A 17,924-nucleotide genomic window follows, 5' to 3' on the forward strand; every position below is an offset into this window, starting at 1 on the left:
TCCATATATGAAAAGTGAGACCCAAATTTTGGCATTGTACCACCTTTATTCGGGCAAAATGATACCTAAATTTACTTTCAAGGCATGATAGCAAAACTAGGTATAATTATGCCATAAAAGTCTGCTCGGGATACCTTTTTTGATAAGTTCTTGTTTTCATTTATTTTGAATATTCGCTTCAGTTTCAACACTCGGGATACCTCTTCTAACCTTTCTAACTTCTAACATAATGGATCATTTTGAAGATGAAATTATTTAATAGATCGATCTTTGCACTTGCCGTACCGTGTGAGTTCACAGGAGAGAATATTATTTTCAACACTTTAAGGATAGGGAATTTTTCAAAAATTGTTGCTTCCAGTTGAATATCAGTTCCAAAAACTCTCTTTTAAAAAAAGAAGCAAACCAACAGTCTCTTTTATGCAGCCAAAGAATGTAAACTAGTCTGCTGCAAACTGTGCATGAAAATTTCAAAATCTTAATTTTTTTGGTTTTTTTTGCTGCCAGAAATAGCAATAAAAAAATTTTGGAATCCAATCATTCATCCAATGGATTCCAATGGATTTATCCAATCCTGAATCAGCGCAACGAGTTTTAATTTTGTATGGAAAATTTGTATAAATTTGTTATTCAAAAGTCGCCAGAGATGTACGAAAAGTTCCAAAAAATATAACTTCCTTGAAACTTGCATCCAAATATATATTTCTTGTTTTCGAGATATGAAAGATTTTGTTAAATTGTCTAACAACTATTTACTCGCAGCATTCAATGGTTTCACTAGAGTGCAACAATCGTCGAAATTTTTAGTCACATCTTCCATGCTTGAACAGATTTTTTGTTTTCATGATTTGTTTTATAACTAAAAAAATTTTGAAAAATCATTTTGAATGAAAGGAAAACAATATATTCGGTTTTTGAAATATTTTTATTTGACTATTTTGTTTTTTCTTTTGTTTTTCGTTCCAACACTGCAAGTTAAATTATCTTTAGATTGTCTTTTCTTTTTGCATACATTGAATATTTTAAATTCCGTGGAGCTTGAAAATGTTTTCATTCCAAATTTTCCAGCATCTAAAGGGATTGCGGCGTTAAACGAACGAATTCCTTTGATTGCCACAGATGCTTCAAACCTTCCAGTCAATGTTATTCTGATTTGAAAGCATTCAACATAAGCAACATTTTACGAAACAGGATACAATTAACTGAACTTGTTAGAATGGATTTTGCAGACAGACTTTAGATTATGCACTTCTGATCGTAATTTGAACAAATTCCACTCCCTTGAGGTAAAAAGTCGTGTGTTCTTGAAAAATATATCCACTGAACATCGCTTATGAAGTTTTTTATCCAATTAAACACGTTGCATTTGCCATGCTCGGAAAACTGTTCCCGACAATTTAGAAGCTTAACGATAAAAGTCACTAAGACAACTCCGTTCTAATGCAGTAGCAGTAAGGGAACTGAATATTTCAAACGCAATCTTCGATTTTTGAAGTTGTATTTATAACTACTTGCAAGTAGCAGCAAGCGAGCAGTTGCGGCAAGAATTCGTTCACAATGGTCAGCGAATCAGTTAAAAAAAATGTTAGGTGTTCAGTGAAACTCGGTGTCACCAAAAAAAATTTGCTGTGCTTACTTTGCATAAATAAAGGCTGTGCGTCAATAGTCGGTATTGTAAGACCATTACCGTCATAATTCGTGTAAGTTTAGTAGGTAATCAACATACGAGCAGATTATCGACGTTTACACATTTTCTGTGAATAAGTTTAACAGTTTTATGGCAAAATAAACCAAATCCTCACATTAATTCATCTGCAGGATTCGCTAAGGAAGCTCTTGCTTTATGATTTTATACAGTGTGATAATTAATAAAATTATTATCCAATTAGCAAAACGAATTGAAACAAAAAGTGTTATTTTATTTTTAAAGCATCTTATCTTTTCAAAAATTTGCTGCTCACTAGAAGGTAACATCATTTGTATGCTGATTTTTAATTTAATTCGTTCAGAAAATCGTGAATGGGATTACCAAAGTTTAAGGGGTTACTGTAAGAAAATATTTGATGGACTATAAAACTTAAATCTTTCTTATCTCGAACAAGAAATATTATATTGTCATATTGGTTGGTTATTACGTCAAATTTTCTCAAAAAAAACAATGGAATCATACAATTCAAGAATATAGATTTTATTAAAATCTACACCACGCATATTTTGTTATTTTGGTATGATTTTTCAGTCCGGGGATATAGTATTTTAAAAGTGATGAATTTTTCAAAATCGTGAAAAAAGAAGGAAGGGTCCTGGAACGAGGGGTGGGCGGATCATTCTCAAAAATTGAAGATTTATTTTGTTGGCCTCAGAAATTCTTTCGGCAAAGTTTGACGAATTTTCGATAAGATTTTTTTTCGCTGTGCACACTTGACATGGAATGACCCATATCTTTTTGACTTATGTACGCATCATATGCTTCTTTTATTTAACTAGCGTAGAAAAATGTACTTACTTAATTAAACATGCATCCGCAAAATTGCATCCGTGGGAGACCTAAAGTACATAACAAAAATATGCTCATACGCTTATGATCTTAGTTTTGTCATGTTCTTTCACGGAGAAAATGAAGATTTAATGAAACATCAATAAGTCACCCAAACGCAACCAATTTGCAAATCATTGCTTGTGGGGAATCGTGGGCCACCTATATTTTGGTGTGTTTATACACATTCAGAACATAAAATACGACTTTCCTCAATCAAAACTGATGTTATGAAATCGCTTGGTACATCTTTGTACCTAAAAATAATCACATTTTCGTAGGTGATGGAAAGAATAAAGGCAACAAGAGCTATCAAAGATCAAAAGAACATAAGCCGTAAATATCATGAATTTTTCGAAAAAGATACAGCGGCTCACCGGCAGGACTTGAACCTGCAATCTCCGCTTCAGTACAACGGCGCGTTAGCCAATTTCACAACGGTGAACATGATGAAACCGACCAACACGAGCAATCGAGCTCTGCCGATCAACAAGAGAGATCAAGAGAGTTTCTTCATGTTCACCGTGGTGAAATTGGCTAACGCGCCGTTGTACTGAAGCGGAGATTGCAGGTTCAAGTCCTGCCGGTGAGCCGCTGTATCTTTTTCGAAAAATTCATGATATTTACGGCTTATGTTCTTTCGTTCTTTGATAGCTCTTGTTGCCCTTATTCTTTCCATCACTTACTAAAATACATACGATTTTCCTATCTGTAAAGTTTTTTTTATGCCAAATGAAGAGTTATGAAAAATATTTTGTCATTTCTCCCAACGCGATAGAAACGAACAAAAATCCTGTATAAGGAATTTTTCCGGAACGTTCGCAAGCCAGGAATTAGGAACAACTCGATCATACACATCTTTTATTTTTCTTCATCTGAAATGGCTTCCAAATAACTAAATGAACTATGAAATTTCAGTTTTGGGGCAACTCATAAACTTTGCATGTTATCTATTCAACTTGGATTTGATGGCACAAGTTTCTCCACATTTTTTTTTTCAAAATAAATAAAAAAAATAGCTTTTTTAAACAGTCAGAACTCGAAAAATTGATAAATTTTAAAAATGAAAAATAATGCCAAATGATAGCTTATAAATGTATCAAAACCTTTCCATTTATTTTTCTTTTTATCTATTAAAATTAAGAAGTTATGAAGCAAAAGGCCACTTTTTGCCCATGATACCCCACTCTCCCCTATTGTTTTTTTTCCTCAAGAAGCATACAAACAACTTTGGACAAGCCAGAGGAATCAGTTATTCAGCAATATCGAATCTAGGATTCTTTAAGCGGGCATTTTCACGCATCATTACTGTTTCTGTTCAGTGCTTCATGTAAGTTTGAAGCACTTAGAAAAACAGCTTAAAGCTAAAAACCTTTATCAAGAAAATGTGTTACAAAACTTCAACATCAATTTTCTTGAATCTCATCGAATTCAAAATTACCCTAAATTCAAAATGGTCGTTGAAACTTTATTCACTTTCCAAGACTTAGCTTGTACATCTGTGCTTTTTCTATGTAACACATATCCAGGGTCGGATTAAGCCATCGGGGGGCCCGGGGCAATTTTTCTCGGAGGGCCCATATGATTCGATTTTTTTTGTCAAATGCTATCCGAGAGAATACCAAACATTTTAAACGTGTAAAAGAACTGGATATGAGCTCAGTTTACTGTTTTCAAATAGCCATGTTGTCTGCGTATAAGATAGTTTCTATTAAATTTATATGTGAATGTGAACGTTTTTAATGAGAATTTCAATTTTACTTCTTTGAAATACAAAAAATAAGTTTTCATGAAATGTTTATTAGTATGATTCTCATCAGAAAAAAAATGGTAACAAATTGTTATTCTGAATGTGACAAAAGTTTCATTCGATGCCCTGAAAGCCAATGGGGTATAAGTGCAAAAATGATAAATTGAAAAAAAAATTAAGAAAAGAGATTGAATGTTTAGAACATAGAATCAGTTATCATTGAAAAAAGTCAGATAAGGAATCCAAATGAGTTTAGTACCTCAATCAAAGATCCTGAGTTCTCAAAATTCAGAAAAAACCTTGAAACTGAATTTCAGTAACTGAAAAAACAACACAAGACTTGAAAATCTTAATGAATTGAATCTGAAATAAGATAAGGTAAAAAACATAGAAATATTCACGTTAAGAGAATCACTCAATGATATTTGCAACTTAACTATGAGATCATTTTCACGATAATTTGAAAATGATTATTTGGAAAATGATATGTTGACTTCATGATTTAACTTCAGCAGATGATAAAATTTTGGTTAAATCTGTTGAAAATGTTTCAATACGAATTTCAAGTCTAAGACAGAAATAAGGATGGAAATTCAATAAAGAAACTCTGTACTGTTGATTGGTCCAATTCAGGCTACTATAGTTATTTTTTTTTTTAATGTGAAGGAAAAGGGTTTAGAATAAAGAAAAATTATAATAATATCCAGTATTAACCCGGATTCTGCCCGGATAAAATTCTGAAATGTTTATCATAAAGCATCTCTTTTCTCTCTTAGCACTGTGAGCCAGTTTTGGCGGAATTAGCGGCGGTTTTAGTCAGTAAGCAATACTTGGAAAGTTAACGTAATAAAAAAGATTATTATTGTGCAAGACGTTTCTTTGCAATGAAAATGAGAAGATGTTTTTCTTTATTATTCCTGTTCTGTACAAAGTATCCTGACTGATATGTTTCGTTGGAAAAAAAATAAATTTGAGGTTTTTTGCCTCATATTCTTCTTAACTTTTGTTTCGAGTTCGGTTATCATTTTTTTCGTGATATTTTGGGATGAAAATTTTGAAATTCAATACCAAGATTTTGATATACTTAACCCGCAAAATGCGGGAGAACTTCTTCACTGCTTACTCTAAGGGGCCCCCTTGACTTATGCAAGATAAAAACTATCCTCTTTATTATTTTACGGAGGCCCCTTGTTGTTATATTTTCAATTTTCTAGCTTTGATTTCTTTCCATAGATTTGTAGAAATTGAAGTAGTATGATTTAGGTATTGTGAAACTTTTTTCCCTCGCCCACCCCCCCACTGAGCCGGGGAGCTCGGGGCAATTGCCCCTTTTGCCCCCCCCCCTCTCCCCCTAAATCGTGCCTTGAAAACAGGGCATTTTCACTTCATATCGGGGCATCCAAGCCGGACTGATTTTTTCCCCAAATTTTGTATTAAATAACCATGCAAACAAGAATGCTTACTTTATAAACTTGAGACTCTAAGGTAAGGTTGCCAGAATTTTTTCAGCACGTATCCGGGCCGGACAAACCGGGCCATTTTTACATAAAAACCTGACAAAATCCGGGCATTCGATTTTACGACGATTGACGACCACGAATCTGGGCAATATCTTGGCAAATTTTGTCAAAACTCAGAAATTTCTCAACAAAAATCAAGAAAAAAAACTTTTTTGTCATCAAAACTCATCGGTAAATTTTGAACTGTATTTTAGGCTTCCAAAAAACCTTTCAAGATTATTTTTATAAAACTTGCTCAAAAAATTTCGTTTTGGAGGAGTTTGTTGTTTTTTTTTGTTAAATTTGCTAAATAAAGAGAATCAATCCGGGCAAAACCCGGGCATTTTCCAATGAAATCCGGGCAACCGGGCCGGGCCGGACTGTTCTTAAATTTATTATTAAATATCCGGGCAAACCCGGATAAATCCGGGCAATCTGGAAACCTAACTCTAAGGCCTCATACATTATTTACAGTCTGTTGAAGTCATGAAACATTCAATAAATCAATATGACAAAATCGTTTGAGTAAGACTCATAAAGTGGAAGTTACGTGACGACAATCCTTTTGTTATTATTTTTTAATCTTGTTAACAATGCCTGAACGTAACTAAACGTACGGTATTCGGAAATTTTTGTTTGATTGATTCCGTTTCATCGGAAAAAGATGAGCCATGATTAAGTATCAATTAGAAGGCAATTATCAAACAGACCCTGGAACTAGTTGTGTCGATTCAACTGTGCCAATATCCCAACTTATAAATGCTCACGTTTCAATATCACACCGAAACAATTAATCCATCCAATTAAGTCATTGTCTAATAACGTTTTCTTGTGTTTCTTTCCTTCTCATTTCAGGTAAGTCTCCAGCCACTTCCTTCCTACTGAGCTGTCTTTGGATCGGCTCTTGAAAATTTTGCGCTCTGGTGCGGTTCTTTCAAGATCAAATCGGATCCGTCTTATGCAGTCGTCACCCGGTTTGAAGCCACAAAGTCGACACGAAATCATCGGAAAGCAATTAGCAACCCTGAGGCATCAACTAAAGAAAAACCTACCGGTGAGAGAGTGTCAAATTCATTTTCGCACAATTTGGCGGAATTTTTGGAATCACAGCTGGTGGAAAGGGGCTTTGGTAGGAATGCATCGATACTTCCATCTGCCCTTGGGGTTTCAATTTTCTCAATCGAGATTGATTGCTTTTGTTGATTCCACAATGTGTTTTTTTTTTAAATCAACTTTTGAAATATGAATGAGCAGCACCGAACATGAACTGGCCTAAGTCATGTGCGGTAAACGGTTCCCAGTGACTTCCAAGACATAGTTTCAGGTAGTATGACAGTGAATTCCGTTCGACGATCTGGAGCGAACATGTTTAACGATTAATTGCTTTATCTGATGCGTGTGCTACTGATATAGGCGCTCTACATCCTTCCGCCAATGTTGCTTAGATATGCAACCATTCATTCATTCATTGTAGTCTTGTGAAGTTCAGTCAGCCAGCGGTATCAGTATCACTTACAAGCTTTTAATGATCACCTTCTAGTTAAGCGACTTGAAACATCCCACATTCTTAGCCCCCCCTGAGGGAAAAATTTAGTCTAGCTTTGTCCGATCCAATGGGTCCCGCCTTAGGCCCCTCGGACAAGTTTAAGTAAGTAATTCTCCGGAACACACAAGTTCTTGTAGCTTGTAGTGTGTTTTATTGTTCGACCTTTTTCCGAGCTTTTTTTCCCTCTCCTGGGACAAATGTTCGTGAGATTCTTTACACATACACTGCCGGCCAAAAGTTTGGGATCACCCACTAAAAAACATGCAAATTTTTAACGTTCATATCTCAGCCGTCTTAGGACATATTGAAAATCTTCTGATCTCATTTGAAAAATAATGAGCAATAGCTATCTCGGAGGTATTTTGCCCAAATATAATGTTTTAGTTTTGAACTTAAAACTTAACCTAAAGTTATAACATTTTCAAAAAATCGCACTCAATATTCAAAGCCGATCATCTCGGGATAGGGTGGATCAAATCTCAAAATTTGAGTGGCATTAGAATCCCTATTCTTTACTTCTCAAAACACAATCAAAAAAATTTGAGAAAAAAATCAAGAATGTATTTTTAATTTATAAAATAGACACTTGAGTTATCGTCCAAAAGTTTGGGATCACCCCTTTGTATGGTGAGTTTGGGATCATTCTTATAAAAACATGCAATTTTTATTTATTCATATCTTTCTCATCTAACATCGTATTGCAGATCTGAAGTGTTCATTTGGAAGCTTAGGAATTGTTGTTTTTTAATAAACTCATTAAAAAAATTATATTTTAAGGTGAGAACTATAAAAAAAATCCGGGAACTTTCAAAAAAACAATTAATTTTAGGTGATTCTTTTATGGTTATCACTTCAAAATATAATTTTTGAATGAATTTATTAAAAAACAACAATTCCTTAGCTTCCAAATGAACCCTTCAGATCTGCAATACGATGTTAGATGAGAAAGATATGAATAAAATAAATTTGCATGTTTTTATAAGAATGATCCCAAGCTCACCATACAAAGAGGTGATCCCAAACTTTTGGACGATAACTCAAGTGTCTATTTTATTAATTAAAAATACATTCTTGAATTTTTTTCTCAAATTTTTTTGATTGTGTTTTGAGAAGTAAAGAACAGGAATTCTAATGCCACTCAAATTTTTAGATTTGGTCCACCCTATCCCGAGATGATCGGCTTTGAATAATGAGTGCGATTTTTTGAAAATGTTATAACTTTAGGTTAAGTTTAAAGTTCAAAACTAAAACATTATATTTGGGAAAAATACCTCCGAGATAGCTATTGCTCATTATCTTTCAAATAAGATCAGAAGATTTTCAATATGTCCTAAGACGGCTGAGATATGAACGATCAAAATTTGCATGTTTTTTAGTGGATGATCCCAAACTTTTGGCCGGCAGTGTACCTCCTAGTTGTCTAGTTGTTAGTGGTCACAAGAAGTAATTAAGTCTGCTGCGCGTAAGACACTTTGAACGGTTTGCCACCCAGATGTAGATGTGTTTCCGATCTGAATTACATACCAACCTGCGGCTGTTTATTTGTTTATGACCGACCGACAATTTTGTGTGGGAAAATTGAACCACTTGATTCGGAACAATGTACAGGCAGGCGGTCAGACGCTTGAGGTGTGTTCCTGTCCCATTCATGCCAAAAGATCACAAGTGAAAAAGTGTCGAGATGTTCCAGTTGGGTTGTAAAGATTTATTGCCGGGTATCTTCTCCGGATAAATAGCAATTGCGGTCCCCAATGCACCAATGCAGGTCAAACGTGTGAGCGATAAACGTTCTAGTTTCACGGTCTGGTGTATGGTGTAACGATTTGAGGGCACTGGAGTTCACAGTTATGGACAGACTTAGTTAATCAAGGTTAATGTTACACTAAAATCAAAAAATAAAGGGTTCAGTGCTGATCATGCATCTAGGGAGGAAGAGCAACCTTTTGAACCGTTCAGCATGGTATTTGAATTGAATTTGTATATGAGGATTTTTTTTATTATCTGACAATTTGCGCCGGGAGTCTTCAGATCGTCTCCAAAATTGAAAATTTGGTTCATTTTTACGACTTCAAAATTCATATATTTTTTCAGATTTCTAACATTCTTATTTTTCGAGTTAGCTTCGATTAGATTTTTTTCATAAATAGATAATAACCATATTTCAAAGCTACAGTTGCGTTCAAAAAAGAATGAAATCGCGTGAAGCTGCGCACCACTTCTAACTTTGACAAGCTGCCATTTCTCTCTCGGTTGATATTATTTCATGAAAATTTCACACAATCTAGTTCATTTTGTCCAACTAACACTCCACAAAATTTGAGGTCTTTACAATGACGGAAAACAAAGATACAGCTATTCCCGTAAAAAAGGGAAATTAGGAGTTGCTTCACTAAATTTTCTGTATCTTTGACAATTTTCACTGAAAAACCTTGAAATTTGGTCCAAAGATGTAAAATGTTTGATCTAACACCAGGCCAAGTTTCGTCAAATCGATGAACGTGATCAAAAATGGTGGCGGGTTGAATAATGAGGTTCATTATCGCCCAGCAGACGATTTCATTCTTTTTTGGACGGATGTTTATATGGAAAACATCGTAATCCATGTATTCTTGTTATTTTCTTTCACAAAACCAAAATTTATCACAAAGATTGAAAAGACTTCAAATTTTGTGGAGTGTTAGTTGGATAGTTGAACTAGATTGTGTAAAATTTTCATGAAAAAATATCAACCGACAGAGAAATGGCAGCTTTTCAAATTTGGAAGTGGGTGCGCAGCTTCACGCGATTTCATTCTTTTTTTAACGCAACTGTATATTACTATGTTATTATTCAACGAAATTATAAAATAACATATCAGAATGCAATGAATTTTTATCAGCTTTCCAAATAAAATACTTTAAAAAAATTAATTAATAACCTTAAACATAAAAAGTGTAAATCAAATTTGAATAGCGTCTAAAAGTACCGTCTGCATCACCGAATATTTTGCAAAAAATACCATTGTATAGCTCAATTTTTGATGCAACTTTCATCTGAAGACATCAAAGTGGGCCAACAATTCCTTGAAGAGTTATGAAAGAAATAATGACAATAAATCTCTTTTTTTTATTCAAAAACAAACAATGGTTGAACAACTGCACTCACATATGGAGGTTACGCGCACTTCTAACAACATGGAAACAAAAATACTTATCAAAGTAGTTAAAACCACTAATTTTTGTGCTTTGTAGAGTCTTTGCAGCAAAACTGACTTCATGTTTTATCCAATAATCTAGGTATCATATTTAAAATACAATCAAATTTATTCTTTCTACACAGCCACAAAATTTTTCACGCCAACTCCTCGATTCATATTTTTCATGTGTAATTTAATACAAAAAGTGGCAATTTCTGTAAACTTAATTTAAGATAATCAGTCATATTTGAATTTAAAATATTTCTGGCGTACCGCACTCAAACAATACTTAGATAGTAATAATTTGTAGAGAATTAATTATATTAATTATTCTAGAAGTTAATTATTATAGTAGAGAAATATTAAAATGAAACATCAATTTTCACAAATTATTTCTTCTACGGAAATATACCGAAAAAGCATATTTATGAACTATCTATTTAAAATCGTTGGAAATAAATTAAAAAAAAATCTCAATGCAAGCCGATCTGTACCAGTCAAAGTTGAAATGCGAAATTTTCGAGAAGTTTTTCCGCAATTTGAATTTGTCCTCGAAGCCCTTTTTTATTTGAGGTTCTGTATAAAATGTTGAGCAAGGTTGCCGAAATCACGAAAAAATACATAACTTCACACATGGCCGTAGGAATGGGGGGTTAAACCCTCCCCCCCATCCATGAGGATCCAAAACATCAAGCGAGGGAATCTATTCTCGCATTCGCATTCGCATTCGCATAAACAGTCGACTAAAACTTCGGTTGGCGCTACTCTTCAACTCTTCGTTTTATGAAATAACAGTCTTTGTGAATTGCACCACCTTCTTTTCTAGAAAATGTTACACTTCCTGACTTGTAATTTCAAAAAAAGCAAAGTCTTTCAATTCGTTGCCTCAGACTGTAGAATCTCTTAAATTGAAAAACTTGCTCCCACAGAATGTTGAAGGTGTCCTGGCCGAACCCTGCGGACTGTGTAGGGAGAGGGAAGGGTATATTAGTCGCTTTAAGTGACTCACGGTTTACTTGAACGGTAGATGCAGAGATCTCTCCGATCCACCCATAAACGTGGGGAGGATTAAGAAAGGTAAAGATGGGAAATGCAAACACTGGGAGATGCTAGGCCAGCATTACGGGTGATGAATTTGTCCTACATCTTCTATGCTCCTAAAGATTCCTACTGAAACTCCTAGCTTCAATGAGGCTTTTATTCAAAAATTGTTATGTTAATGTGTTAAAATTGTTTTGTGAAATTTATTAGGAAACATTGAAATAAAAATTTAATGTAATAGAACTCTTAACAAACATAAAATAAAAAATCAAAAATCTTCAAAAACATTTATAAAGCTCCGAAAAAACGAAAATGTATTAAATTTTATTACTAAATTCTTACTATTTTCCCTTATGTTCATATTTATAAATTTTCAAAAGAAGCATCATGCATTTATTTTTAATTTTTGCAAATTTATTCAAAAAAAAAACATAAACGTAAATGTTCTTTAACATATTTCTATAAGGAGTTTTGAAGTGAATATTGATTTTCAATAGTATGAGCTAACTATTTGAAAAATTATTGTATGATATTTTAACTAGACTCAATAAACAGTTTTCATGCATCATAAAATACAAAATTATAGTTTCATATTTTCAAAAAAAAAATGTCCAGAAAAAAAAATTCCTTAAATCATTTAGTTTTAAAAAATGTTTATAAAGTTTTGCTCTAGAAAGCCTGAACGTTATCCTAACAGTTCGATCACCTTAGAGACGTTGTGATCGAAACCGAATCAAAAAAAAATTTCAAATCAATGTCAAGCTGATGTTTATACCTCATTAAATATAATTTGATAAATTATTTAACCTGTGTCTGTTCTGTTATTCTAATAAAAAATTCTTTAAGTTTTTCTGAATGTTCTCACAATGTTCTCGAGAACGAACCATAAAATAATTAAAAAAAAAATCTATATCACTCCAGCAAAAACTAAATCAATGAAGTGCAGCAATTTACTTCGTTAACCTCAACACACATTTAGAATTTATTATAGAATATCAAACTTTTGTTTGTGATTATTTAAACACTTTCGTGAATAGTTTTAAATATAGAATTTCGAGCATTAGTGTCGAAAATTATTTGCACAATTTAAAACTTATTCAAAATACCTCGAAGGCATTTGTTGAAACTTTTAAAAATTAAAGAAGATAAAAATAATAAAGACATTGATTACTTAGCTTTGCAATCAGGAATTTTTGGTCCTCATACATCCTTGGTCTTTATATGTTTCAGGACTCCTTTTCTTGTGATTTGCTGAATGTCTTGTAGATGATCTTCCAGAACTAGTCAGAATCCCTCTTAGTCATGTTAAATGAAACAGATCATTCTTTATTGCTCTTGAAATTTTCAGGCTTCGTTGTACTGTCAGCTTATTCTGTCTACTCTAAAACGTAACTCTGTTAGGCACGGAAAATATTTAGTCAGATGAATAGGTTATTTCGTAATATTTGTAAAGGAAAAACTAGAACGAAGGTAAATAACATCGTTGAATTGTTCTAAGAAAAAAATTAAACCACTTATCTCTTTGTTCAGGGTTGTTCCGGAAATCGAAGCCATAAGAATCAAGCACTTCAACAACTTACACTGGTAATTTCACTTTGTTGGAATATAAAATTCAGAAAAATTTAATCGTGATCCTAAATTCATATTTTAATTTTTTCGGATTAATTTCACTTAACCGAAAGAAAATTGACACGAGCAAAAAAAAAAAAACAAGACCGCACCCCACCAAGGCTTGCTTAGATCCCATCAAGCGAGGGATTGTACTCTACACTCAAAATTTTAAATTTAGAGCGAACCAAATAATAGAGTAAGATTAATGAACAGTAACAATATAGGCTAAGAACTTATGTCAAAACTTCAAAACCCCATCCCAAATCCAAAATTCTGCTATTTTTTTTCAAAATTTTCTCACTTGTTCATCAAAATTCAGGTCTGAATATTAAATTTCTAATTAAATCAAACCCATTTCGGAGGTTCTGATTACATTGATCCCATAACCAAAAGTGTATTCCTTTCTTCGTATTTTGGATCCTGTATCCAGTTCAGGATTTTTGATTTTCAGTTCAAATAATTATAACAAAGTAGAATAGAAATAAAAAGCTGCTTTGAAATCCTTGTTCAAATTTGGTTTTGCATTTCATATAGAATTTGAATCATTTTTTTTCGAAATCATATGCATTTTCAATATTTTGATTAAAGTTTTCCAAATATGAAAAAAAGGAAAATTTTGTTTTATTTTCAAATTCGAAATTGTTGAACTTTTTTCTAACACAAAATTCAAAAATGTAAAGCTTCGTATTTCGATTCTGATTCACAATAAAGATTGAAAATAAATAATTTAAAAAGTTAATTTATATTAAACCTGAACTACAGAATTTAAAAAAAAATAAATTCATGAATGACGGCTCTATAACTTGGCTCATAAAATTCTTATCTAGAATAAAGTTCGGAAATCGTATTTTTGTACATTTCAGACATTGTATGGGAATTCGGATACAAATTCAAAGCGCAATTTTTAAACACAGGTTAAGAATTCAGATTAAGAATGTTGATTCAAAATTCAGAAAAAAAAGTTTAGCTTGTACATAAATTTGACAATATGCATAAATTGTTGAGCAATGCAAGAGATCATAACCATGACATATTGCGGACCAAATAAGAGATATCTCGTTTTTTTTTCGCTTGCCAACAGTGCTTCACTTCGTGTTTTAACTCGAATTGACTGAATTTAAGTGTTTAACTTCATTGGAAAAAAATTAACATAAAGTTTGCCGTTACTTAGAAGTGCTTAATTTGTAAAATTTTGCCCAGGGGTTTCTGAGATACAGAATGCCGAATGTCGGTGATTCTCGTGATAGATTTCTTTGCGGTCCTCAATGTGTTCGGATTGTTTGTCAATTCAAATTCCAGATTTCAAATTTGTATACAAAATTAGTTTTTAAACACAATTTAGCTGAAAATCACAAACAAAAGGTAGAATTTGAGTTTTTTTAATCCTCATAAACCAAAATTTTATTTAAACAAAATCATTCACCGATTCTATTGATAAATATTTACTGTGAAAAAAAATTATCGCCTAAAAATCTGCACAAATTTCTTTATTTTCCCAGTGTATTGTTTAACATTATTAACACACTAAGGACACCAAAATTTGTCATTTTATGTTTCAGAAATCAATAAACAAAATTCTCTGTTTTGTCACATTTTGTAGAATTAGGTTTCGTTATAAAATTCATAACATTTGAACTAAGCTAGCATAATAGCGGCAAGCGAAAGAGATATCTCGATTTTGTCCGCAATGTGTTATTATTGCAGTTTTTTAAGCCAAATTTTATATTAAAATCATTAATTCGGTTCAAGTTTCCGTCAAGAAAATTTGATCCGGAAATCAGATGATTTTTATCTCTTCCTTTTTTTGAAAATTTGATTAATTTTGAAAGGTTCAAAGTTTAAAATCTTTGAATTTAAATAATTAGGCTTGTTTGATTTGAGTATAGAATAAGCCTTATTTTTTGCCCAAAGCAACAAAGTTTGATCTACCAGACTCTTAAACAAATTAAAAGTTTTTAACCATCGATGAAAGCGAATGTAGTTTACCTTTTAGGTTTAGGACCAATTTTTTAAAGTTTAGATCGAATTCGAAAATTTTAAAGTCAAAATACTTAAAAATTAAAAACCGTATAGTTACAACCATAATTTGTTTTTTTTTTTAAAGTCGTGTATTAATGGGCAAAAATCATAGAAAAAATCAGTCACCAAACCCACCACCCCCTCCCCCCCCCCCACGAGTCGGTTCTTCCTACGGCCCTGATTTCACAGATTTTTGAACAAATTTCGTCATAGAATCTATGTATCAGTTTACATTCTTGAGATTTTTTTTTTTAATTTCTACTAATTCCAAGGATTTTCTGATAAGCAAATAGGATAGTATTTATGACATTTTATTTTTTTTATTTATTTCACCAAACATAGGCTACATATTTGATCTTTAACCACAGATGAACAGATGTATAAAATAAGCTTTGAAAAATGTGTGAAGTCCCAAATATGGTTTTGATTCTATTTAATGTTTTTTGATTGAGCCACCAGATGTCTTCAAGGACACCGAAAAAAACTATCAAAAAGAAAGTGCAATGTTAACAAAACTAAATATCAAAAATCTTGTCAGTTTTGAAGGTCTTATTACTATTTGTCGAGTTTCGAACAAATTGATGTTAATGTTTTGTTATAAATTTGTGATTTGCATAATGACAATCTTTAGCATTATCTGTTAGTTTTTTCTGATTGCTTCAAACTTGCATGAAGTTTCAGATAAGAGACAGAGAAGATACGTCAAATTTCCCGCTTAGACAAGCCAAGAATAAGTATTGCTGCGTCTGTTTATTGATTTGAAACTCAACTCATGTCTAAAGTGCGTGATTCGTAGCTAGGTAATTGACTCTGAGACCATCCTTGATTTCGTAAAGCAATAGAACAAATTGTTATTCAACGTATTCTAAACGGATTTTATGAGATTTTTGGAAGGGAGACCACACAGCGCTACAGTACTCAAGTATGTATCGGTAATAAGCTGTGTACAATATTTTTCCTGTATATGGCTCTCTTAAATAATTACTAAAACGTTTTACACAGTATAAAGCCAAGTAGTGGATTTTTGAATAACTGAGTTATATTGATCTACAAAGGTATTTGAGTCGAATATTATACCTGGATATCTTATCTTATTGGTTCTTTCCACAGGATAATTTTCGAATGTATTAATTTCATATTTTTCCCTTGTAGAAACAATTTTTGAACATTTTCTACGTTTAGTTCAAGAAGACTTTTACTGCACTGATGTCGATTCTATCAAAAGCTTTACTGAAGTCCGTTTATAGAGCCTGAACGGAAATTCCTTAATCCATGGAGTGGATAGTATAAGAAAAAAGTTCAAGTAAGTTACTCGTTGTAGATCGTCTTTGATGCTTTTCAGCTAAGAGTTTTTTTAATTGATTATATATTTTTTCATTCACTATTAGTTCAATTAGTTTCGGTAATATTGTATGTCACACTTTTTACCCGACAACTGATTGTAATTTAGTTTTCATCAGCGCGTAATTTGCACGGAAAAAACAAGGGTGGTGTGAAATTTCTAACAATTTTGACAATTTTGACAATTTTGACAATTTTGACAATTTTGACAATTTTGACAATTTTGACAATTTTGACAATTTTGACAATTTTGACAATTTTGACAATTTTGACAATTTTGACAATTTTGACAATTTTGACAATTTTGACAATTTTGACAATTTTTCCAATTTTGACAATTTTGACAATTTTGACAATTTTGACAATTTTGACAATTTTGACAATTTTGACAATTTTGACAATTTTGACAATTTTGACAATTTTGGCAATTTTGACAATTTTGACAATTTTGACAATTTTGACAATTTTGACAATTTTGACAATTTTTACAATTTGGACAATTTTGACAATTTTGACAATTTTGACAATTTTGACAATTTTGTCAATTTTGTCAATTTTAACAATTTTGACAATTTTGACAATTTTGACAATTTTGACAATTTTGACAATTTTTTACAATTTTGACAATTTTGACAATTTTGACAATTTTGACAATTTGACAATTTTTTACAATTTTGACAATTTTGACAATTTTGACAATTTTGACAATTTTGACAATTTGGACAATTTCGACAATTTTGACAATTTTGACAATTTTGACAATTTTGACAATTTTGACAATTTTGACAATTTTGACAATTTTGACAATTTTGACAATTTTGACAATTTTGACAATTTTGACAATTTTGACAATTTTGACAATTTTGACAATTTTGACAATTTTGACAATTTCACGCCTGATTTAACTGATTTAGATTTAAGGTAGCAAGATTGTCGAAAAGAAATTGTAATGTTTCATTATCTCCAAAAATCGGTCAGAGGATTTCTTCGTTATCTTCATCCGGTATTAATTGCTTATTCGATTGATCAAAATCGCCAAACAAGTGAATTTTGAATTCGGGCAATGCTCAGTAGAAATTTTTGGGAATAATATATACAGGCATATTCTTGAGAAAAGTAGATCGATTCAAAATATGTGTGTCTTTGAAGATTGCTAATGTGAATTATTGTTTTTCATATTGAATGACTCAATTTATAGATGTTTTTAGGGGAAAATTGAACAAGACGCACCAGTTAAGCATAATCGCTATTTACAACGATACCAATTATATAAGAACGAAATTGAAAGTGTACGACGATTCATGGATCAGATTTATATACTATCAAAAAGAAAAAAATAAGGTAAAAAAACGATTTTGACTGTATTTTTGTAAAAAATTAAAACAGCCAGAAAACAAACTGCGGGG

General features: G+C 32.1%; 1 protein-coding gene across 3 annotated transcripts in view; it reads left to right on the plus strand.

Moving 5' to 3' along the window:
- The window catches only part of LOC129750587 (janus kinase and microtubule-interacting protein 3-like), a 483,814-nt gene that overhangs the window by 331,639 nt on the left and 134,251 nt on the right, over nucleotides 1-17,924 (plus strand). For 2 of the 3 annotated variants that reach the window (XM_055745552.1, XM_055745553.1), the window contains exon 6: nucleotides 6,641-6,685. The exons of the other annotated variant lie outside the window; for it this stretch is intronic. In XM_055745552.1, the coding sequence (XP_055601527.1) occupies nucleotides 6,641-6,670 (30 nt within the window). In that variant the 3' untranslated portion in view covers nucleotides 6,671-6,685. Of the gene's footprint in view, nucleotides 1-6,640; nucleotides 6,686-17,924 lie in introns of those variants that run through there. 3 annotated transcript variants of the gene reach the window in all.

The sequence above is a fragment of the Uranotaenia lowii genome, chromosome 3, assembly GCF_029784155.1.
Source record: "Uranotaenia lowii strain MFRU-FL chromosome 3, ASM2978415v1, whole genome shotgun sequence".
Taxonomy (NCBI): domain Eukaryota; kingdom Metazoa; phylum Arthropoda; class Insecta; order Diptera; family Culicidae; genus Uranotaenia; species Uranotaenia lowii.